The sequence below is a fragment of the Patiria miniata genome, unplaced genomic scaffold (assembly GCF_015706575.1).
Source record: "Patiria miniata isolate m_02_andy unplaced genomic scaffold, ASM1570657v1 HiC_scaffold_18, whole genome shotgun sequence".
NCBI classification, from domain to species: Eukaryota; Metazoa; Echinodermata; class Asteroidea; order Valvatida; family Asterinidae; genus Patiria; species Patiria miniata.
In genome coordinates, this window is record NW_024037056.1 from 6798870 (window position 1) to 6823853 (window position 24984).

General features: G+C 39.0%; 2 protein-coding genes across 5 annotated transcripts in view; both read right to left on the reverse strand.

Annotated features, from left to right (window-relative positions):
* The window catches only part of LOC119724444 (coiled-coil domain-containing protein 60-like), a 30212-nt gene extending 10666 nt beyond the window's left edge, over positions 1-19546 (reverse strand). The window contains exons 1-10 of the mRNA XM_038195505.1: positions 19152-19546; positions 17362-17599; positions 16706-16826; positions 9672-9850; positions 7658-7727; positions 6633-6757; positions 5502-5650; positions 5277-5469; positions 3816-3926; positions 1711-1822 (exon numbers count right to left, since the gene is read on the reverse strand). Of these exons, the coding sequence (XP_038051433.1) occupies positions 1711-1822; positions 3816-3926; positions 5277-5469; positions 5502-5650; positions 6633-6757; positions 7658-7727; positions 9672-9850; positions 16706-16826; positions 17362-17528 (1227 nt within the window). The 5' untranslated portion in view covers positions 17529-17599; positions 19152-19546. The remainder of the gene's footprint in view (positions 1-1710; positions 1823-3815; positions 3927-5276; positions 5470-5501; positions 5651-6632; positions 6758-7657; positions 7728-9671; positions 9851-16705; positions 16827-17361; positions 17600-19151) is intronic.
* A 3457-nt stretch (positions 19547-23003) lies between these two features.
* LOC119724445 (serine incorporator 1-like) overlaps positions 23004-24984 on the reverse strand; it is a 32283-nt gene continuing 30302 nt past the window's right edge. For all 4 annotated transcript variants that reach the window (XM_038195509.1, XM_038195508.1, XM_038195507.1 and 1 more), the window contains one exon: positions 23004-24082. In XM_038195509.1, the coding sequence (XP_038051437.1) occupies positions 23941-24082 (142 nt within the window). In that variant the 3' untranslated portion in view covers positions 23004-23940. The remainder of the gene's footprint in view (positions 24083-24984) is intronic.

Genomic DNA, 24984 nt, shown 5'->3' on the forward strand with positions numbered 1-24984 from the left:
AATCTGTTGTTGTCCCTTTGTCTGTCTGTCCAGGGGTTGTAGGTGGTGCACGTACACACAGGCTTTACTGTTTGTATGAGTTCAGTTTTTCCAACCGTTAAAGCTATAGTCCATCATTTGCAGCCATCCGAAAAGTAAGTATCGTAATTATTGTTGAAAAACATACAGTATACTTGGTTGAAAGATAATAGGGGGACTAAACTTCCTGTGAAATTATTCTTTCTGGCAAGCTGTCATTTTGAAGTAATCAACGAAAGAAGGCCTTTCCAACGGTGCATCATTCTTAAGACGCACGGTAGGAATATTTAAATTAGTAGTTCATTTTGTTATTCGGCGAAGCGCGCACAAGCATTGGCACGACGCACACGATTGCTATAATTCGTCGGATCAGTGCGCGACATCAGAATCGGCTCAGTGAGAACGTGTCTCGGACGCTGAATTCAGGCCCAATTCAAAACATGATTCAGCAAATTTTGATTTGAAATCGAGATCTTAGAATGCTGTTTTTCTCGGAATATACAGCTGAAGCTGAGCTGAAACTTCATCAGGTTAGTTGTTCAGTCTCCTTACTTAGATTTTGAGCACTTTTGTTGCTTCAAACGAACCAAATGCACAAATTACAAATGATGGACTATATCTTTAAAGATAATCTATTCACACATTTGTGCAATACTGAAGAAATCACTGTGACAAACTGAAAGCAAAGACAATATGACAGCATGTGATATAATTTGTCTGCACGCAGTGTTAGTAAAAGCTGAATTCTTCAACAAGTGAGTAAACAAATATGAAAAACAGTGCAGATGAACATAAATCACAATTCAATCAATCTCTCCTACATGTATATAATACCATACCTGTCCACTTTGAGAGAAAAGACTGGGTAAGCTTTCCGTCTTTGCCGTAACAATGAAAGGAAACATCTCTAAAATTAATCATTATATCACTGAATGTACTCATCAGAAAGCGACATTAGGTACTTGCCTCACAACATGCCTAAACAACCAACAATATTTTACTTGTTTTCTACAGGATTTTTTTATAGCTCCCTGAACACATCAGTTCAAGGACTATCCATCCTTAATGTGCTATGAGCTTTGCCATACTTACTTGTAAGTATGGCAAAAATCATAGATTTTATTCACGGTGAGCCATTTTCTATCACTTTCCCTGAAAATATTTTATAAATTGCAAACAAATTTTATGATTGGGGTACGTTCAAAGCCTCACTTTTTTAAAATGTGGCTTAAATTATCAGGGTATATGTTCAATCCAAAATTTTAAAATATTAATCAGAGCAGACTGGTATTAATTTGTAATTAACTTTATTTCATTGCTTTCGTTTCTACTCCCAAAAATGAAGATAGTTCGCTTTCAATTTAACATGGCCGACTTGTGAATAAAGTTGACAGAAAACTGTCTAAAATTGGCTGGAAAAAAAAGAGAGAAATTCGGGAACTCCAGTCCAACATGGTTGCACAATAAACTTCAATCAATTAGGTGATGGAGGAGATCAAAAAGCAATTGTCGTGCATATAATTACCATTATTAAATGCCAGGTTGCATAAAATTAAATTTTTTTTGTTCGATACACTGTCCCACAGACTAGAAGGAAATTCTTTGAAAGAAGTTTTGCTGAGTTAAAAAAGAAAAAGAACTGATTGTATTTAAAGTTTTCAAGAAAGTCTTTTAAATGATCTTATTTCTCACCAGATGTCCAGCTCCGGGGTTAGAAACGAATGAATGCCACCGCGTATCCACCAACTTCTCTCGCCGTTTATCTCTCATCGTCGTCTTGCAAAAGGTGTTCTGCCTAAGATCTCTGAAGAACAAAAACAACCAAAAAAACCCAAGATACATTATTTGCACCGTGTCACCCACACCAAGTCATCAGCATTAAGTTTTTAAAGGGCCCATGCAATGAATTTTTCTTACGAACATATTTTGTGCAGGTTTCTCCTCCTTTTAAATGTAAGAAAACTATTTGATATCCATTTTTCGTTAATTTGATTGAAAGTGCACTTCTTTAGGCATTTAAAGTTGTCCATGCTAGCCTTCTGGACAACTGAGGGCGCTGTTGCTGTGATGTCATTTTAGGACGACACTGTTCAGTTTATGTGCTTTCTGTTAAAATTGTGAACCAATATGGAAATTTGCATTAGCACAAAAAACAAAAAGACAAAAAAAAAGACCCTTAAAAATGGCAAAATTAATATGAAACTAAGGTTAAATGGGAAACAAAGGTGCACTTTCAAGCATTCATTATAAAAACATACATGACATGGGCTCTTTTAACCAGGTCATGTCTGACGACGTGTAGACACGCAAAGGTTTTGAGGCACAGGGTGAGTCAAAAAAAGCGGAACCCAAACCCCAAAAAATATATTTCATGTTTAAAAAAATATGTAGCACCAAACATAATAATGACTGGATAGCCAATTTCATAGATGAAAAAATTACTGATATAAGTTAATCCGTTCAAAGAATATCACCATTAAAACACAATGACCCTAAAACCTGTCTCGTCCAAAAAAAAAATGCGATTTCAAGAATCGTCGTCACAATTGTCTTTAAATATCAACAGCAATAAAATCTCAGTTTAAACATTAAACAAATTCAACAAAGTCTTTTTGAAGGCCCGTCTTTTAAAAAAAGTATATTTTATAAATCATATTGTTTGCCTAACCGGGGTTGTTAATAAAGATATTGTGCATAACAGGTGGTGACAGTTGTTGAAACAAGTATTCTGAGTCAGTTTCTCTTTTGTTCCAAACAGTCAAAACACACAATAAATTGCTTTTTTGGACGAGAAAGGTTTTAGGGTCGTTACGTTTAAATGGTGATATTCTTTGAACGGATTGAGCAATTTCAGTATTTTTTCATCTAAAAGTAGCTTATGAAATTGGCTTTCCAGTCATTATCATTTTTGGTGCTACATATTTTTTGAAATATGAAATATATTTTTTAGGGTTTGGGTTCCGCTTTTTTTGACACACCCTGTATTTGGAACGGATGACGGATAAACACACAACGAGCAAGGCCTGAAATATCTGTCTGCGACCCGCTCGTAGCAAGCGAGGCTGGAAATATCACGGTGTGCTACCCGCAGATGACGGCCTGGATCCGTCTGGCATAGAGGTTCGTGAAAAACAATCCCGCGCCTGGGTCCGGTCAGTGTCAAAATAATCCCGGCACGAACTGGTTAATTCCACAAGTGCTACCTAACCCCAGTGTTCTCCAACGTGTAAAAATAACCTGGTGCCCTGCCAAGCTTTCTGAGGCACCCGCCAAGCTTCAAAAGTTGCGGCCAAGTTAAAAAAAAAAAGGAAACAATAATAAAAAAAAGGCAAACAAGTGGGACTACCCTTACCCTCCAGGGTATATTTTGGCCAGAAACTCTGCCAAAAGCAGTAACATGCAACACTTGTCAAACTGACAAGCCTGCCCATTGTAGCAATCAATCAGGTCAAAAGTCTCTCAAGGCCAAACTGCCTCAGAGTCCCTGGTCACTGATGTGTTAAAAAAGGTGATGCTGAGCCAGTATTGTACTTAATTGTTAGTGTTATTGTGTTGGAAATGGCCTAAAAGCTGCTATCCGTACATAAATTACATGTTCATCTGCAAATAGCGCCCCCTAGCATAAAGAAATGTATGACTGCAAATAGCGCCCCTAACATAATTATAGCGCCCCCCCTCCGCTTTTTGACAGCGCACCGACCTTTAATTTCCAAAGTTGGAGAACACTGTAACCATGGTAACCCTGCTAATAAGCTCCAAGATATTCATGTCATATCGTCTGTTGACTGAGGCCTTACTTGTATCTGATGTTCCAGCATTTAGTGATGGGTTCCATGGCGGCCGGGGGCTCAGTCATCATAGCCTCTAGGATCCAATTCAGTACGCACAGCTGACGAAATATTGCATCCCTATCAAGGAGAGGAAAGACAAGATACTTACAAGTTATACTCAGCATGATTCAGATGCCTAGGTAATGCAGAACGAGAAATAAAAACTGAAAGAGGTTTTGACTCAGCCTCGACTCCACGGGCGCGTGCGCGTTCCTTCACTAACCCCTGGCTGTGATGTATACGTAAACGATGCTGACTTGCGATTCAGAGCGTACTGCACGCACATTTCGAAGACTGCACGCCAGGCGCGCCTGTCATGCGCTCGCGCGCTTTGCATTTTACATCACGTACGAAAATTATTTGTAATTCAAAAGTCGCGATGCCTGTACGAAATGGATTATGGCGGCCTCGTTTTTCGCTAAAAAAACATATATCCTCGGTTGTAAAGGGATGAAAGGGGTACGTAAATGCAAATCTTTGCTAAATAACGTAACGTCCAAACCTTATGTTTGAAATGAGTGATTCTTCAAAATCACAACTTTAAACATTTTAAAGATGGCGTTGGAACGTAAAACAGCCTAATTATAATGTGCCATATTTTGACACATTTAAATTACACAATTCCAGGGCGGGTTGAGATCGCGCAAAACATGATGGTAAACAACATGGCGCAGCAAGATCTCGTACCCATGGGAACGAGGTTGGTTTCGACTTTGGCTCTGTGCACACACACCCTCATCGGTAAGAAAGGGAGAGTTGGGGGAGACCTCTGGGAGAGACAATTGATGCACTGCTGACGACACCTGACGAAGACGTGAAGACGCTTTGGATTCTGACACATTCAGAATCAAATTAGTTGTGCGTAGTTCGCGCTACATGCGCGCCAACCAGTACGCACACGGGTTGTGTCCCGTCCATGGGGCTCTCACAACTGGTTAAAAAGCGCCCTCTATTGTTAGCTCACGGAGCCCATAGTGGCTGGGCTCTGTCTTCCTCAATCCTGCAAAAGCCTTGAAAAGCACACTGGTGGCTTGGCCTAATTGACCTATCGCCATTTGCGAGTTAGCAACGCCCCTTTGACAACCCTATAGAATTGTGTACGTTAAGTTTTGTTCGTCTCAGCGTTCCGCGTCCATTTGTTTAAATGTAATTGGATAATATTTCACAAGCTGTGTTCACGCGATTCTACCGCGATAATTTAATTGGTTCAAGAAGTGGATTTGTTTTCCCCCTTAAAGCAATCAGTCCCGATACCTAGCAAGCCCGGTCCCTGTTACCAAGAAAATGAATCCAATCTAGTTTTGAGAGCTTTCGCACTCAGACCCGAGAAATTCCCAGCATACATGTACCTAACGCGAGCGCGCTAGCTTCAATGAAGTATGTGTGTGGGTTACAAGCTGCATTTTGATCAAGACGTTAGATTCACACCTGTTAGCTCTGCCCTCGTCTTCACTATCCACGTTAATGTTGGACCGTATCGGGGTGTACGGCCGAGGGGGCTCTGTATTTTTCTTCTTTCGCCTCCTGCGGACCACGGGAGACGAGGAGGAGCTCAGGATGGACTTGGCCGGGGTAGTCGCCCCACTCTGGTCTCCTATAAGGGTGGAGGGGGTAGGGTCTGGGCCCATCTGGGTTGAGCCTTCTTGGGATGGGAGGGGGGATCGGGAGGCCGGGGTGGGGAGGGGGGTTCGTGAGGCCGGGGTGGGGAGGGGGTTCGGGACGCCGGGGTGTAGAGGTGAGTCTCGGACCGGGAGAAGGAGACTTCTTTCTTGCCGTCACTGCTGGATGAGGTGAGGAAGATGCTAAATGATGGGGAATTGAAGGAACAAAATACGCATAAATTAAAATCAGCGAAGTTGATATCGAGATTAGATTAAGTCGCAAGTCTAAAGTGTAATGTAATTACTGGCATTCACACTGTTTTTGTCACAAACAGATCCGCTTTTCGAGCAGACTGGCACCCTCTCCGTTCATTATTGATACTGATTGTGGAGCGGGAACCAGCCTACCCAATGAGAACGGAATGATTGTCAGGCAGCCAAACATTTGCAATTGTAAAGTAATACATCAATAAACAAATGTAGGCTGATCTTTTCGGTCCATTTTTCATTCAAAAGTGAATAAACTAACATGTACTGAAAAACAAAAGCTGTTTAGAAAAGGAATCTATTTCTTAGGATGAAACTTGAAAATAGCACAGGCAACAAAACTTTAAAGGGAATATACAACATTTGCAAACATCGAAAAACAAAACTACCAAATTTTTATGAAATACCTTACTAGGATGTTGGTAAATGACGGTCTTAAGCATCCTGTAAAATTATGACACTTGGTGTGAAGCCATTTTCAAGTAAACTTGTATTTTTGTATACATTTCCAACGGTGGTCGGCCGACAACCGTTGGAAATACCTACCTATTTTTCAACTACTGCTTCAATTTTACCATATTTTTTTCCAGTCCAAATTTGGTTTGCTAGTGGTTACATGTTCATGAACGTGTACAGTCCAGCTAGACTGGTTCCCTTACCTTACAATTTTCCAGCATCTATAAATTGATCCATTTCATCTTTAATAGAGTCAGGGGACCAGACTACTTGACCATTTTAGTTTTTCTTGGTTTTTCCAGCATTTTTGAGCACAAAACTTTCAAACATGTCAGTGTAACAATATTTGATCTATTAAACCCCTCAAATAGTTCATTACTGGAAATTACAGCAAAAGCCAATGATGTACATTCTCTTTAAGTATCCTTTTACAAACATCTGTCGCATCTTATTCTTTTACCTGATGTCTTCATCCCTGGCTAGTTCATCATCTGTGTCCTCATCTGAGCTATCCTCATTGGGAGGCTGCCATTCTCGCCGCCTCCTCTCCGCATCCTGCAACTTCTTGATTTCCTCTGCATTCAGCTATTTGTCCAAAGTCAGATGAACAAAATCAAACATTTTTTGTCAGCGGTTTGTTCTGTTGAAATCAGCAAGGTCATAGTTAAAGCCAGAGTCCATCATTTACAGCTATCCAAAAAGTAACTGGCATAATTATTGTTGAAAAACATACTTGGTTGAAAGATAGTAAGGGGACTAAACTCCCTGTGAAATTATTCTTTCTGGCAAGCTGTCATTTTGAAGAAATCAACAAAAGAAGGCCTTTCCAACGGTGCTTCTTAAGAAGCACCGTAGGAAATTTAAATTAGTAGTTCGTTTTGTTATTTGGCGAAGCACGCGCAAGCATTGGCACGACGCACACGCGGTTGCTATAATTCGTCGGATCAGTGCGCGACATCGCGTAGCTGCAATCGGCTCAGTGAGAACGTGTCTCGGACGCTGAATTCAGGCCCAATTCAAAACATGATCCAGCAACTTTTGATTTGAAATCGAGATCCTTAGAATGTTATTTTTCTCGAAATATACAGCTGAAGCTGAGCTGAAACTTCATCAAGTTATAGTTGTGGCATTGGCACGACGCACACGCGGTTGCTAAAATTTGTCGGATCAGTGCGCGACATCGCATAGCTGCAATCGGCTCAGTGAAAACATGTCTCGGACGCTGAATTCAGGCCCAATTCAAAACATGATTCAGCAACTTTTGATTTGAAATAGAGATCCTAGAATGTTGTTTTTCTCGAAATATACAGCTGAAGCTGAGCTGAAACTTCATCAGGTTAGTTGTTCAGCACCCTTCTTTAGATCTTGAGCACTTTTGTTGCTTCAAACGAACAAAATGCACAAATTACAAATGATGGACTATAGCTTTAAGTGAATCTTTAAGAAAAGGTCTTTTTATATCGCTGGAAAGTTAAGTTCCCTTACCCTGTCTTCATCTTCTTTCCGTATTGTTGTGAATACGCCATGTCCAAGTTTCACCCAGTTCACCATTTTTCTGTGAAAAGAATATGACACATTCCAACTGACAAACAAGCCAACCTTGCAGTAAATGTATTACTGTATTAAATACAGCTTAATACATGCACAGTATTAAATACAGATAACTGTATTAAAGGGAATATACAACATTTGCAAAAATCAAAAAAAAAAATACCAAATTTTACAAATTACCTTACTAAGGATGTTGGTAAACAACAGTCTAAAGCATCCTGTAAAATAATGGCTCCTGGTGTGAAGTCATTTTCAAGAAAATGGTATTTTTGTATACATTTCCAACGGTGGTCGGCCGACCACTGTTGGAAATACCTACCTATTTTTCAACTACTGCTCCAAATTTACCTTTTTTTTCAGTCCAATTTGTTTTGCTATTGGTTACATGTTCATGAACGGGTGCAGGCCAGCTAGACTGGTTCCCTTACCTTGCAGTTTTCCAACATCTATAAATTGATCCATTTCATCTTTAGTGGAGTCAGGGAGCCAGACTACTTTAATTTTTTTGTTTTTCTTGGTTTTTCAAGCATTTTCGAACACAAAACTTCAAACATGTCAGTATAACAATATTTGATCCATTATACTAACCCCTCAAATAATTCATTTCTGAAAATTACAGCAAAAGCCAATGATGTACATTCCCTTTAATGACTGTTTTGACAAACACATGTATCCCACATAGAAATATTCACACCCTTGAAATAGAGACTTTCAGTGTCAACTTTAAAGTCCATTTCAAGGGAGGTGTAAATAAATGGTTCATTAACTGGAAAAAAAATGTTTGCATAGGCAAGTATGCATAAACTTTGGTATCATTTTAAAGTTCAGCTTTAGTGCTTGTCAGAGAGGGCTGTATTACTGGAGTATGCATGTACAATCCAAGTCTAGTCTGGGGCCCAGACTATGCTTTACAGCCAGTTTGTAGTGGATGTGGTTATAGATTAGTCAACTTGAAACTCGAAAAGTCAACTCGAAACTCGAAAAGTCAACTCGAAACTCAAAAAGTCAACTCGAAACTCAAAAAGTCAACTCGAAACTCGAAAACTCAACTCGAAACTCAAAAAGTCAACTCGAAACTCAAAAAGTCAACTCGAAACTCAAAAAGTCAACTCGAAACTAGAAAAGTCAACTCGAAACTCGAAAAGTTAACTCGAAACTCGAAAAGTTTACTCGACACTCAAAAAGTTAACTCGAAACTCAAAAAGTCAACTCGAAACTCAAAAAGTCAACTCGAAACTCGAAAAGTCAACTCGAAACTCAAAAAGTCAACTCGAAACTCGAAAAGTCAACTCGAAACTCGAAAAGTCAACTCGAAACCCGAAAACTTAACTCGAAAGTCAACTCGAAACTCGAAAAGTTAACTCGAAACTCGAAAAGTTTACTCGACACTCAAAAAGTCAACTCGAAACTCGAAAAGTCAACTCGAAACTCGAAAAGTTAACTCAAAACTCGAAAATCCAACTCAAAACTCTAAAATCCAACTCGAAACTCCATACGTCAACTCGAGACTCAATCCAAGTCCAGTCTTGAACCTAGACTATACTTTACAGCCAGTTAGTAGTGGATGTGGTTATTGATTAGTTAACTCGAAACTCAAAAAGTTAACTCGAAACTCGAAAAGTCAACTCGAAACTCAAAAAGTCAACTTGAAACTCGAAAAGTTAACACGAAACTCAAAAAGTTAACACGAAACTCAAAAATCCATCTTCAAACTCGATAAAGTTAACTCGCAACTCGAAAAGTTAATTCGAAACTCAAAAATCCAACTTGAAACTCGAAAAGTTAACACGAAACTCGAAAATCCAACTCGAAACTCAATACACCAACTCGAAACTCAAAAATTTGACTCGAAACTAAAAAAATTAATCGAAACTCGAAAAGTCAACTTGAAACTTGAAAAATTAACTCGAAACCAGAAACTTGAAGAAAAGAAACCCTTGTATGGTACCTTGCAGATGATATTTCTTTGTTCAGTGACTTCTTATTCTTGTGATTCCGACGGAAGACAAATTTCCTCTGCGGCGGTTTGTTCTCGGCTTGTTGCTGCATGAGGGCGCCCTCCTTCTTCTCTTTGTCCTCATCGCCTTCTTCGTCCGAGCAACTCCCTGACGAATCCTCTGATTGGGCCTGATAGATGGAATAAAAAAAAAATTGATTGGTTAGAAAAATAAAACTGGAAAGTGCATCAGTGTGAGTTAATTAAGGCAAATATTGCATCCAGCATAATAGTGTGCAGTCTTAAAGGTTAGCATACATTTCTTTTTTTCTGTAATTTTTTGAATTTTTTTTTTTTTATTATTTTATTTCTTTCTGGTAATGAAACCAAGCACTGTAGCCCGAAAGCCTAAAGAAACCTGTGGAGAGGAGACAATGAGAAGAAATTACAGTTTTAGAGGTGGGAGGAAAAGCCCAGAAGAATATTCTGGGGAAAACCCACGGAATCAGGTAGGGACTGAAAACCCAATCCACATATTGGCCCGGGCGGGATTCGAACCCGGGTCACAGCGGTGGAAGGCGAAGAAAGGACCGCTACGCTAACCTGACTCCCCAAAGAAATGAAAAAAAAATGGGGAAAAAAATAAAAAAATATCTGGGATAAATTGCAGAAAGGCCTATCTGCAATAGGTCCACTGTAGTCTGTATCAGCTATTTGTCGCAGGAAATGCTAACAAATTCCAAGAAATTCTCCCCAATTAAATTATCAGCATTATTTACAAAATGATAACTGGATTACATGAACACAATGGGTCTACTAATGCTAGGTTCACACATTCCCAATTTTCCGCAAGCCGAATCGCCGCGAATAGCAATTCTTGAGTAAATCAGGGAATGGTTCTTGGCTGCCTCGGGATGATTCTGTTAGTTCGGTGAAAGATCGTTAAAGATCGGGAAGCGCCCCAACAATTTTGGACATGTTCAAAATTGTCAGAGTGATTTGGGAACCAATTTCAATTCTTGGTATATCTTGTTGTATTCATAACTAATACGGGAATATGTGAACCTAGCATTAGCTTTTCAACTCATCCATGATATTAATTGAGGTAGCTCCTATGTGGAGAAAATGTTTTCTGAGTTTCAGCTCTGATGACAGGTGTTGGTCATGAATCTGACAGTCCAACAAAGAGTAATGACCAAACTCGTAAAAATGACTTTCATATTATTGGAAATCTTTTGTTAATTGGCACAATTTAGGATCTGATATTGTGATGTCTTGTTTTGGGTTAGGAGCTTTGATTCTAAAAAAAATAATACATTTACGTTTACCATACTGCATGAATTTTAATAATAATAATAATACCGGAGTCTTACATGTATATAGCGCACGTATCTACCAACAATTAGGTACTCAAGGCGCTGGTAATTATGTCTATTTTTAAAGGCAGGTAAACATGGTAAATGAAGTTTATGAGAAATATGAAAACTATTATGCAGTACCTTTATAAGGGTTTACAAGGTGCTGCGACGCATATTGTAGCCAATTTTGTAAAGTCAAAAACAATTTGAACCAAAAAACCAACATAACAACAAAATTCCACACTGTACATTAAAGTTTTGCACAGATATCCCCCAGAATCGTAAACTTTATTACACGTATGGCTATTTTCACTCACATGCAGACACAAACAAGGAAACATACTCTGATGGTTTCAATTGACTATTTCAATTCCTAGAGTCAAGAAGTTTGCTTGATATATGTTTATTTTCCCCATTTTCCCCCCACATTGCCTCCAGAATCCTAAACATAATTATCTACTGTATCAGGGTTTATTTTCTCAAAAGACATGTATACAAACGGACACATTTCATGTTCTGACAACCAAACATAAAAGGAAATACAAATTGACAGTTTGCTACGTCAATTCCCGAAGTCGAGGAATTTGCTCGATTATTTTCTAGAATTTTTCCACGACAGTATGTACATTAGATTCAGCATACCCTTACAAGGAACTGGTAGTGTTTACAGATACCATGGATACACATTACACAACCAGAGCACAGCAAACACTGATGCAGCAATTTCAATCATATTGCACAAAGATGCTTATTAAGGTACTGAATGACTAGCGTTTACAGTGTTTGCTCTCTCCAGCATTGGATGATACTACAAAGATGCAATGCGTGCTGGCTTTGTACAGCCAGGCCTGGTTTTTTTGTCTCTTGCATTTCAACGACTTGTCAAATTTGCCTGTGGCATATTGACACAAGGGGCTTATTGCAATCTCCCGGATTTGTCATGGAGGATTAATATTCGCATCTTAAATCTTCGTGAGATTTAGAGTTGTGTAGATGAGTAGCTTGCACAGCTTGGTACATGAATTTCCTGAGTTGAGAACAGCCTCTTGCAACTTTAACTAGATTCGTGCTTCAAAACTTTAGAAAAACTTAAAGGGAATGTACATCATTGGCTTTTGCTGTAATTTTCAGAAATTAACTATTTGAGGGGTTAGTACAATAGATCAAATATTGTTACACTAGTCTAACATGTTTGAAGTTTTGCGCTCGAAAATGCTGGAAAAACCAAGAAAAACACAAATGTTCAAGCAGTCTGGATCCCTGACTCCACTAAAGATGAAATAGATCAATATTTATAGATGCCGGCAAACTGTAAAGTAAGGGAGCCAATCTAGCCTGCCTGTACCCGTTCATGAACGTGTAACCAATAGCAAACAAAATTTGGACTGAAAAAAAAAATGTAAATTTGGATCAATAGTTGAAAAATAGTAAGGTTTTTCCAATGGTGGTCGGCCAACCACCGTTGAAAATGTATACAATTTTTTTTTTCTTGAAAATGACTTCACACCAGGTGCCATAATTTTACAGGATGCTTTAGGCCTATACTGTCATTTACCAACATCCTAGTAAAGTATTTCGTAAAAACTTGGTAGTTTTATTTTTCGATGTTTGCAAAGGTTGTATATTCCCTTTAATAAAATATTGATTGTAACAATTCCACTGATTATTTAGAGGAAAAACCTGGTTATTAAATGTATGCTTTGTATGTTTGTGTTCTTTGCGCTAAATGCACGCAAACCAGTACGCACAGGCAGTGTGTCCGATCCACTGGGCTCTCAAAAGTGGTCAAAAAGCGCCCTCTCTTGTTTGCTCATGAAGCACATACATCTATGCACCCTATATAAGAACGAAACACGTACTAGGGTATTTATCTATATATATAAGAGAGAGTTTAACTCGGCCTCCGAGACGATGTTTGCTCATGAAAGGATCCGAGACTGCGGGCTCCCGCGGCGCCAAAATCGCTCCACGTCCGTGGAAAAATACGGAGGGTGTCTTCCGCCGGGTCGGACGCTTCGGGTCGTCCTGATTTTCCCGTACGGACCGGCGATCCTTTTCGTCTATTTTTCGTGACTGCATTTTGCACAGGAATTTTCCGTCGTGTGCGCTTTCACGTTGACTGCCTGGCCGCCCCCTGTGCTGGCTTTTCTGCGAGTCTAGACTGTGCAAGGTCAGCGAGGTCAACGTAGGGGTTTCGTTTACGTGTTCTACTCAGCCGTACTGCCAAAGCGTTCACCAAATTGTGATATGGGGTGACCTTGGTAAAATATTTTTTCTCCATGGTGCGTGGCCACCGAGTGCCCCTATTCTTTCATATGCTTCGCTTGCCGCCCCTGCGCCGAGTGCAACGAATACTCAGAAGGACTACACATTAAGTATGCCTTGCGCGGTCTGACCAATCGAAAGTCTACACTGCGTTGTATATCCGGGCTATGCAAAACTGTCGATGGCAACGCGTACTGCAGCCTGCTCCACACCCTGGAAACGAGGTTGGGTCTACGGTGCTCGCTTTTTGCATGATTTGAAGCACAAGCATGTGAGTGACGTGTATAGTGCTCTGTTGCATCCATCGTGTGTTAATACAGCTCCATGCTTCCACCAAGGCTGAGCGTTGTGAGTTCGCTGCCCGCCACAGTGTTGCGTTATAATTTCGGGGGCCTGTCTGGGATCAACGAAGGATCGATGCATTGCTTCAAACATCGCGATCTTAAACGCAGTCACACAAAAAATCAACGAAAATGTGTCCGATCCGGCGGATTTTTCCATGGACGTGGAGCCATTTTGGCGTCGCGGGAGACCGCGGTCTCGGATCCTTTCAGGAGCAAACATTTCTCGGAGGCCGAGTAAAACTTGCTCTTATATAGATGGTTGAACCAACTTGAATAAAAGTTGAATCGACTTTTTCCTCGCCAGACGGTCTCGCAAATTGTAAGAAGTTCAAGTTAACGTTTAATGAAGAGTCCAATACTGAAACTTAATTATGACCTTCCACCACCAAGGCTTATGGTCACACTCAACATTTTCATTTCAAATGACACCTTCACGTTTTATTGCATTATTATTTATTGTCAAAACTGTACAATCAGGCTTCGCCTGTGTACTACGGTAACCTTTTCACTACGTTTTCCAAATGCGACTGCCTCACGAAATACCAATTTAACAGACCAACGGGAACACTTACAGACAGTTGCAATGGTACATAATTATCATATTCGTAAATCGACGGGGGACAGGGGGAACCCCCCCCCCCCCCCCACATTTTTCAAGCGGGGGACATTGTTTGGTCCCCCCCCCCAACTTTTTCTTCCCCGAATAAAAATAAACAATAATGATTCTACTGCTCAGAATACATGTAGCTGATTCAATTACTCCAAACTCAAAACTTTAAAAGATGATCTTTCGCTGAAATTGATTTTATATAGTGGTCAGAAATTGCCTCAGATCACACCACAGAAATTGCTTTTCTATAACTGCATGTCTCCTCAACTATATCCCCCATTTACATTTAACTCCCCACATTTTTATCCCCAACACTACGCCCTACCCGATCTATGATCGGGTAAATCAGCTTGTCCTATATAAGAACGAAACACAGATAACATTGTAGCCCCATAAATGTGGCCAATTTACTGGACTACCTCCGTAAATAAAGGCCACACTTCCACCATGTACAAAAACATGTCGAAATTTGTCAAATTTTGATTTTCACATTTAGGCTTACATGTAGTTTGTAGTTTATTTTGGCTTTAGAAGCATACTCACCCTCTTTATAGGCTAATCAGAAAGTGCTGCCCTTTTCAGATGTCTATTTTTCGTGAAATTTCCAGATTCGTTTGCACAGTCGTTTGCGTATCAAAATTTCAACATGAAATTTCACGAAAATTAGACATCTGAAAAAGGCAGCACTTTCTGATTAGCCTATAAAGAGGGTGAGCATGCTTCTTAAGTAAAAATAAACTACAAACTAAGCCTAAATGTGAAAATCCAAATTTGACAAAGTTCGACATGTTTTTGTACATGGTGGAAGTGTGGCCTTTATTTACGGAGGTAGTCCAGTAAATTGGCCAAATTTATGGGGCTAATAACATTGAGGTGCTTGCTTTTATAAAATTGTTAAATTTAAAACTTTAAATACGTTTTGCCAGATGCATTAACTTTAAGTTGTTTTTGACAATGATCAACAACCGTTACAATATATTGGGGTCAACATATAAATCTGTGCTTATTAAAGCATAATTTATATTTTTATTAAACACTGTAGAATATATCTGTGACAGATTGATATAAATGTTTACGCCGAGAAGTCAAAGTGCAGCCATAATCACGACAAGGGCGCGATCAAACGCTGCAATTGTTCTATGGCACTACACAAGAATGAGTGCTCTTGAGTTTTCTCGAGAGAATTATCACCAAATCGGTTTAATTATTAAAAGGCATATGGCACGTCGCCAGGGCGACGGAACAAACCGATCAAAATTCATACAGGCATGAACCTATGGTAGTTTGCAAATTAATTTATTTTACCGTTTACCGTTGGTAGGTATGCCAAACGGTGATTTGTTTAAAATGTGTCAAGATTCAGACATGTATTGACATTTTAAATGGTTGCCACTTACTGTGGGTGTTATTGACTAGACTTAAAAGTCAACAGTGTTCGCATTTTTCTGAAAACTCGCTGGCAGTTTACTCTGAAGGAATGATGTTTTAGTATCAAATTAAAGTTTAATTGATTATTTTTTTCAATAGATCTAAAAATATATAAGAGGGTTGTTATTTAACAAACTGACCGCTGATTGATTGTTTTTTTTTCTCGTAATGATCTAGATATGGGAGTTCCAACAAAAAATTAAAAATTTGGAAAAGAAAAAAATATATATATTTGAAAATGCATTTCCTTGCAAATTTCAGTTACATTTCAAATTAGTGTACATGTACATCACTTTTAACATACATAACATACATTGTATTTGACAAAGACAAAAGATTCTGTAAAAAAAAACCTGTAGGATAGAATTCCAACACAAATCTTGTATTTTTATAAGTTTCTCATGTTTCAAAAATATTTTTTGAAGAATCAATAGTTTCATCCTAAGGCCAAAAAACAAAAGTCTCCGGTTTCTGGTATGGAGCTTGCCCCAAAAGTGGTGCGGCGACGCGGCTTCTATTTTTTTTTTACCTGATTTTTTTTGCTTCAAATGTCGGCTGATGACTGCAAATGGTGCCCGACTAAATTTAGTGCAAATATATGAGAGTCCAGAGAAGCCACATAAAGCTTATTCTCGACCATAACCCAATCTAAAAACACGCTAAAATTGTGCAGCAGCAGGATTCCAGTCAAACCAGTGAGTTTGGCGGTTTTGAGACATCATCTTTCATCGAAAAAAAAACCTTTTTCATTTTGCCGACGCGCATGGCTACGGCGACATGCGCGCAAACCAGAAACCGGAGACTTTTTGGGGGGGCCTAACCTAATGCCACTATAATTTTACTTATTTTATTTGTTAGAAAATAACCACATAAAAACAATGTTGTATGGTGTACGTGAATGGATATCACATACATACATTGTGTTTTATAATTACTCAATAAAGTTGTAATTATTTTCGAAAACATCTAGAATATCAATCTTTAAAGGGCAATCACCAAATTTGCCCCTGAAGTTTGATGGTTTAGAGCAGCAATACTTACTGTTTCCTGTCCGAGCGCATGAAGGATTAACTTCTTTTCTTTTAGGTGGAGTGGTTCCCCTAGTAACTTGTATGGCTTGTGGTTGACTGACTGATAGCCTTGCTCCTTCATCTGTTGCAGCCTGCGTGATAAAGGGTTCAAAGTAATTTTAAGGGTTGCCATTTTCGAATTATTTCATATTTGAAACTGCGTTTGACTGAATATTTGAATATTCGAAACTCGCCGATCAAGTTGTGCAAGCGCCAGCTAACAACTGCTTGCTTCACTGATCAAAAGTTGCCCGCGAAGTGTGGGGCGATCAATATTATGGGCCACTGATCAACATTTGCGTGCGCCTGTTGTAGTGTCAAGATCATCATGTGTCTCGACTTATTTTTAAAGTAATTGACTTGCTAGTGTATTAAAAAAAAGTTGCATCTGACAATAAAGCGCTGCAACTTTACGATTATTGCGTATATATATATTTTTTTTATATTTGAACTGGCAAAAAGCTATTTGAATACATGCATTCGGTTGATGAATATTAGAATATTCGATACATTCCGGACAGCCATAGCACGGGCATAAGACAGGGCAACATAATTAGGAGGTGTTATATAATAGCCCCTTTTTTCCACATTACAAATTTACAGTTTTGCTCCACATTTGATATTTACCGTCTTGCATAGTTCTCCTTGAAGATTTCCTCCTTGGACGGCGCAGCACAGTTGGACCTGTATTGGGTGTCCGAGCGGGCCAAGATGTACTCCCCTTGGTGGGAGGGTAGAGTCAGAGGGGTGGCCTGGATGTAGGACCTGGGGTCACGCGTCTTTGCTGGTGACATTGTGGTAGGGTGTGGGGCCGATTAGGCTGCTGGAACGGTCACCTCATAAACAAGGTGTTTGCACAAGGTTTCTAAAATAAAAACAAGAATTTGCTGATTAAGATGACGATACTTGTATATCCTGAGTGCTTTGGATTGGAGGTTATGTTCAACTAGAAAGGGGAGTAGTTAAAATGTAAAGGACTTTAACCTTCTTAAGATGTGATCATGAACCGCCATAAAAAAAACGTTGGCACCCGACAACTAGCACCAGTTGTAGTCCGAGTAACTGCGAATCGCCTTTTTCAACATTTGGACGTGGTCGGGCGATAGTATACAAATATAACATGGTTTGAGGGTGGACAGTCGATATTCGCTCCCCAAGGTATTGGAAGTTGACAAACTTCGCCTCGGGAACTAGTTTGTCAACTTCCAATATCAAGGGGAGCTAATATCGACTGTCCACCCGAAATAAACCATGTTATATTTGTTTCACTATACTTCATACATATTCAGCCACATTTTTTTTATATGCACCTAAAATAAAATTCGGGGAAGCTTATACAGCTCACCAAAAGAATATTGTTGCTCAACTTCAATTACTAGTTCGGTTCGTTTGCAATATAATACAGTTACTACAAATACAGTTGTTTGTGTATATAGGGCCTATACAACTTTCTTTTGTACAGGAGACATCTTTACACGGTCCATACATTTTCTCCAGTGCGGCATCATTGAGCTCTGGAAATTAACATTTACGCGAACTGTGCAACCATGCATCTCTCTTGGGCGATGCTCGCGCGTGCGTACTGCACCCGTGCGACAGTTCCTCGATTGCTCTGTAAAGCGCATGCGTAGTAGACTGTCGCACGGGTAACCAATGCGACAGTCTACTAGTACGCATGCGTATTTACCCTGTGCGTGAATCCTCACGCGCGCGTTTGTTAAACAACAAGAATAGCATCTGGCACGTGATGGTGAATTGACCAGTGAGAGTTCTGCTGTCGATCATGAATATGTATAGTAATATGTATAATTGCTCGACCAAATGTTAAAAAAGGCGATTCGTAGAGTCCTAGTTACTACATGTACTACACCGGTTGCAACTTTACGATAAAAACAAACATCACAGTCGTGTTAATATGTGCATAGGGCCTAGTATTTTTGTTTTCGAATATTCCAACCGGCAAAAGACTATTTGGAAAGATTCCCATATCTGATCATCACTTGTCACCTTTTGCACAAACCCTATGAGATAGTCTGAACATTTTTAAGTGTTTTCTCAGTAAATACTTCAATATTTTCCCTGCTAAATGTGACTTTTATTATCACTTTCTGATGGCTGATAGTGATAGCTCACTGCATGAAGGGAAAAATTAGTGATGGCCAGATATGGGAATCTTTCCGATTATTTGAATCTTCGGTTGATGATCGAATATTTGAGTATTCGGTAAATGCAGGACAGCCCTACCTTGTAATTGTATACGTTCCTTCCTCCATGGTTTTAGCTAAACTAAAAAAATAGACTAAATAAGTGTCACAACAAAAAGGAAAAGATTTCCCTTCTATTTTATAAACAATATCTCCCTTAGTAAAACTGCATTAAATCCTTATATGTTGGAAAAATCATGAACAGCAACTCACAATCAGAAGTGTTTTGTTTTACTTCACCGTAGCTAACGTTACACATTTCCCGGAACTCCGCACTCGCAGTTCCTCAGGTACCGCATCGACCCCGATACCACCACGGGGACTTGAGCTCCTCCAGCCGGGTAGCAGTTGGCACCGCACACGGTAAGCGACGGTCCAACTTCCGGAGTTTTCAATACCGACAGTAAATGTTTGATTTGCACAAATTTACCAATCAAAAAGTTAGAGTGGATGTTTCTTCTTCAGCACCAGTTCAGTCACCTTCGAAGAACTCATTTCGCGGACAATTCCTGCAAACACATCAATAATTGGACAATATAAAATAAAATTGTCAACGTGCTTTAGGCAAAAATCAATCAATCCCTCTCCAACTTCGTTTACGTGTGTATGCCGCGCGTGCACTTGCGCGATAGAAACTTATTATCATGTAAATTCTTGCTGTGCCATTTACCACCCTTACGCCCTCCCCACTGTACACATTAGAAATGCGCTCAAACAATTGTTTCTACCAATATTAAAATTTACCAAAAAAATTTCCCACAGTTTAAGGAAGCCGTACTTTATTCATCAAGAGAAAATTGATATCGCAAAGAATATATCTTGACTATGTTTTTTTTTTTAAACAAAGTTGTAAAATGTAGCAGGGTAGCTGTGGCACCGTGCCGGATGGGTGCGGTAAACTGAATGTACCAGCGACACCGTTCCCTAGTTACTGCAAATAATAATAGAGCTAACACGGTGTGACCGTTGAGGTGTAATTGTATTGAGTTGTGGGATTAACTTACTACAATTCGGGATAAAAGGAGGCTTTTTATCGGCTAAGTAGAAAGTCGGGAAGAAAAGGGGATTTTTCCCCCATCATTTACATCTAACTGAACTGTTCGCATTTTGAGCAAAAGTTATGTAGGCCTGAATCAAAGAGCAAGGAATATCAGCCAAGTTCGTCATTAATTGAATGTGTATTTATGGCCCATACCAGATTTCCCCCCGAAGAAACTTGTCTTTTCAAACACATATAACACATTGTACAAAGCACTACCACTGAGCAATCACACACTTGATCTGTTAAAAAACCCAACCAGCCGTTATTTGAGCTTTTGTGTTTGATATTTTAACCATTCATTAAAATATCTTCCAAATTAACATCGTCGGCGGTACTTTGGGGAACTCAAAATGTGGCAATGTCGAGTTATAATGCGCCTATCAAATGTCCCCCCCCCGCACATCCCCAGGTCCGATGTCAGGATTTTGTCACGTTTTTCATGCCCCAGGGTGGGGATTTTGGTCACTGAAATTACATTACCATTGGCGCGCTACATGGAAATGCATTTACAATGTACTAGTGCGCCCCACGTATGTACATGTACATTGTAAGTCGGGGCATGGTCGGGGATTGTCACTTAAATTTTGCCCGAGGGGTGGGGATTTTTGTCACTTCAAAAGTGACAATCCCCACGTCTTGGGTGGGGCAGCCCGGGGGGGGGGAACAATTGATAGGCGCATAACATCTTTGATATAAACCTCTCATCTTTAAAATCTCAGTTTTATACAACGCTCTTTATCATGGGTATAATGTTCACAATTGTTTTCATGCTAAACAAGTTTTATCTTAATCCTTATTGAGGGATATACGAACCGGGAAGCCCCCTTTGCGATTATTTATCTGATAAATGATTAAACATTATCAAAGTGTGAAACAATGACACATAAACAGACAAAGAAAAACACATATAAATTGTATTGAAACATGATTTTTTTTTTGCATAATACACAAAAAATACCAGCATTTAATAATCTTCCACCATGCAAAAAAGAAAATAATTTCATTTCAATAATAAAAAATCTTACAAGTTCTTGAAACTGTTCTACTTCTTCATTTTGTTAACATGGAACATGTTTGTACATCATGTGCATATAATATTAATATTTATGCCAATGCAATGATAAACCTCGCTTTTTCAATGCTTGATTAACTTTGCAACCTGCACTGCAGTTAGTGTCTTTCTTAAAATGAGACAATAGTTTTATTAACGGATATTACGATAACAAATAGCTACATCAATGAGCAAATACTCCAATCTTTGTACAATGTGACAAAACTGAGCATCTAATTAAACAAAAATCCTACTACTTAGTGAAACATTTTTCATGTTCACATTAATTTAAACAATCTGCACATTAATCCATTCAAGAAATATTTCATATCCTCGCCCCAATTCTGCATAACATAATTATTATTTACAATTTGAAGCAACTGTGTGTTTTTCATGTCAAATCCGAGACAAATGTAAATTTTTTTGGCCAGTAGTAAAATGATGTTTCTTTACAAAAAAGTGTATTTAAAATGGATGCCATAAATTTGAAATGCTTTGAGCCCAAACAATGAAAATACTTCATTTGAGCAACGTCTTAAGAAGACGACAGAACGTTTACTCCCACATTGATACAGTCTCAAAATGAACTTGTTCTTAGCATTTTTTTTCAAAGTACCATATACTGGAATAGGTGCCAAGCAAATTGAGGTGAACAATATCAAGTTATTTTTTTCTCCAGTAAATAATCATTTATGAAATACCTTTATTGTTGAATCAGAGATTCAGCATGAGATTCTCCTGGAGAATATCACAGAACAACAAACCCACTGAAACTTGACGGGAAAAATAGCTCAGGTTCTGTTTCGGCGAGAGCCGGAATATAATCATGTCAAAAATTGAAGTGAACTTTCCTAAATTATATTTTTCTCCAGTAAGCTATCATTTATGAAATACCTATATTGTTGAATCAGAGATTCAGCATGAGATTCTCCGAGCTGGAGAATATCACAGAACAACAAACCCATTGAAATTTGACGGGAAAAATAGCTCAGGTTCTGTTTTGGCGAGAGCCGGAATATAATGATATCAAAATGATTTAGGAAGTGACATTTCCAAACTACCAAGGTTTTCATGCAGGTAAATCAGCTGGTACAAAAAGCTTTTACACAGCAAAGAACTTATGTACAAAGTCAGCACTTAATATGTATGTACAGTCTACAGGACTGAAATGTAAGATATTACACTAACAGAAATGATCATATCGTTAAACATCGAGTAAGGTAAATTGAATCTAATGTCTCCCAAATACTAAACTTCTCCATGTTTATCACATCCTGAATATACATAATTGTCAAGCCATGCATGGGGCACATCTCCAACTTTTTTTTTTTTAATTGTCTTTTCCCCTATTTTTAAAAACATATACCTGGCTTGTGTGTTGAATGTTCAATAATGAACTGTGGATCATTCCAAAAACCTCTTACATACGAACAAAACAAAATGCTTCACAACGACACGTACAAATTAATAAATGTACATGTATATCTCAATCACATTGAAGTATCTGACATAACATGAACTACAGGAATATGCAGTACTCCTTTTAAGCTGTACTCCTTTTTTTTTAACTGATTTTTTGGCTTCAAATGTCGGCTGTTGACTGCAAATGGTACCTGACTAAACTTAGTGCAAATATATGGGAGTCCAGAGAGGCCACATAAAGCTTATTCTCGATCATAACCCCATCGAAAAGCACGTTAAAATTGTGCAGCAGCAGGATTCCAGTCAAACCAGTGAGTTTGGCGGTTTTGAGACATCATCTTTCATAGAAAAAAAACACTTTTTCATTTTGCCGACGTGCATGGCTACGGCGATGCGCGCGCATACCAGAAACCGGAGACTTTTTTTTTTTTGGCCTTAACTCATCATCAACAGCAAATTAAGCAGTTTCATAGCAAAAGGAAAATTTACTGTATTTAATTCTCTTTACAGTAGTGAATGGTTTATTTACGTTAAACATGCTTGAGTTTTTCTCAACATCGATACATTATAGTTGCTAAATGTTGCTACAAGAAAAATATTATATTATCACGTTTATTCTGTATGCGTACTTTCAGGATAGCAGTCCATATATCCTACTGGTTCACATTTAACTTTAATACAAGCCTTCATGGATAATTATGAATGATTTGGGGGGTCTTCAAAACATTGTCTTTGCCTAAATCTTAGCTTCATCGCTGGCTTTAGAATCATTTAGAAGCTTATTGGTCATGCATAATTATCAACATTTTTCAAAAGCGCAGAAACGTACACTCGTAGGGAGGGATTAACGACCCATGTATGCTTTTTGAAATTTTGTAAAAATGTCGATCAATATTTTCGGGTCCAGTTTTTTTTTGTAATGGGCTTTCAGAAGATCCGTCATAAAAAAACCCTGGCACCTCAACTTGGCGAACTACGGACCAGCTCACGATTCAGGGGCACAGCCATATTTGTCACTTATAACTTTGGACTCATATCAAAGCAAGCAGAGTATATATGGACCAATATGGAGCATGATATGGAGCTTAAAATTAAAGCCAATGCTTTGGACCCCCCATCAACAAATGGCCGATTTACATAGAAGCGCAGAATCAAAAAGCAACACATCACCATTTATACATAGGTGGATGACCTCACGCAATTATGTAAATTTATGCAAAATAACGAAAGGTTTCCAGACCGACGCAACGTCACTAACTCCATTCGCTGATTTGTCAGAACGCACAGTATTTTGAAGAAAAAAAGAAGAAGAAATTGCACCCGCTTATAGGCACAGCGTTATATCACTTTACCTCTTGCATGTTGTATACAGCGTATACTGTTCCACTGTTCCAGTGCATTATAATTTGGGAACACGCGCGGAATTCGGTTACCGTGCTTCTGTGTAAATCGGCCTTGGGCTTGCGCAGGTATTTTGAAGACTCTCTCTAGTTGAACTCGCGGTTGGAGAGAACGATGGGCGCGACCAGGGTCCAGACATACAGGAGTATACAGACCCAGCTGGAGGAGATCTTGACCCACATAGCTCCCGTGCTGGCCGTCAGGCTGTCACCGAGTGTTGTGGTAGGGCTGGAATTTGGGAGTTTTGGAGTAGAACAAAAATAAGATAATGAATTTCAAAAGTTTCTTTTTACTCTCACGCAAAGCTACAGCTGTTTTGTTGGGCAGAAGTCAGTGTAACGGCTGTTTCAATATCAAAATTAGCCACAATTTTGTAGGCTGTGGCTGCCATCAACCTTATGTTTTCTTGGTGTGTTATCCTTGATTCAGTATATGACAATTAATTAAATTTTGTTCAACGATTCACATGTTTAGTTGATAATAAGTAAAGAGAACTGGTAAACTGTAGAGCGTGCTGGAAGACAGCAACAGCACCCATGATTGTCAGGAACAGCACGAGACATAAGAACCATCAAACATTTTGAGAATACCACTCCGAACACATTTAATGCATTAACATTAAACCCAACTCCCTACTTAGTTTTACTAACTAGAAGACCATGTCCGTCAAAATCCATGACTCACTCTGCTTCACATAATGCTTCAGGACCAATAACCATTGAAATCCACCACTGGCGCTGGTGGATTTTGATAGACTTGGTACACATAGCTTATCTACTAAAATATCCCACCCCCCCCCAAATAAAAAAAACAGGTGAGCTAACCACCAGATTACAATCCTGTTCAAAATCAACTGTTACATTATCACACTAGATTCTAGTCACATCCTAAAGCCAAAAACTAGAGGGTCAAGGAAAGGCACCAACTAACAATTTGAGAGAACCCATATCTCAACATGAACACTTGAGCACTTGTTCTTTCCGAGAACCATCAACGTATAGAACAATCTCCTTCAGACTGTTATGGACTCGTCCTCACCAGCAATTGTTAGTAGCATCTACATAGGGGCAATTCCACGGTAACGGAAGGACGTTTTCACTCATTAAACAAAATTTCAAATGTGTGTATCA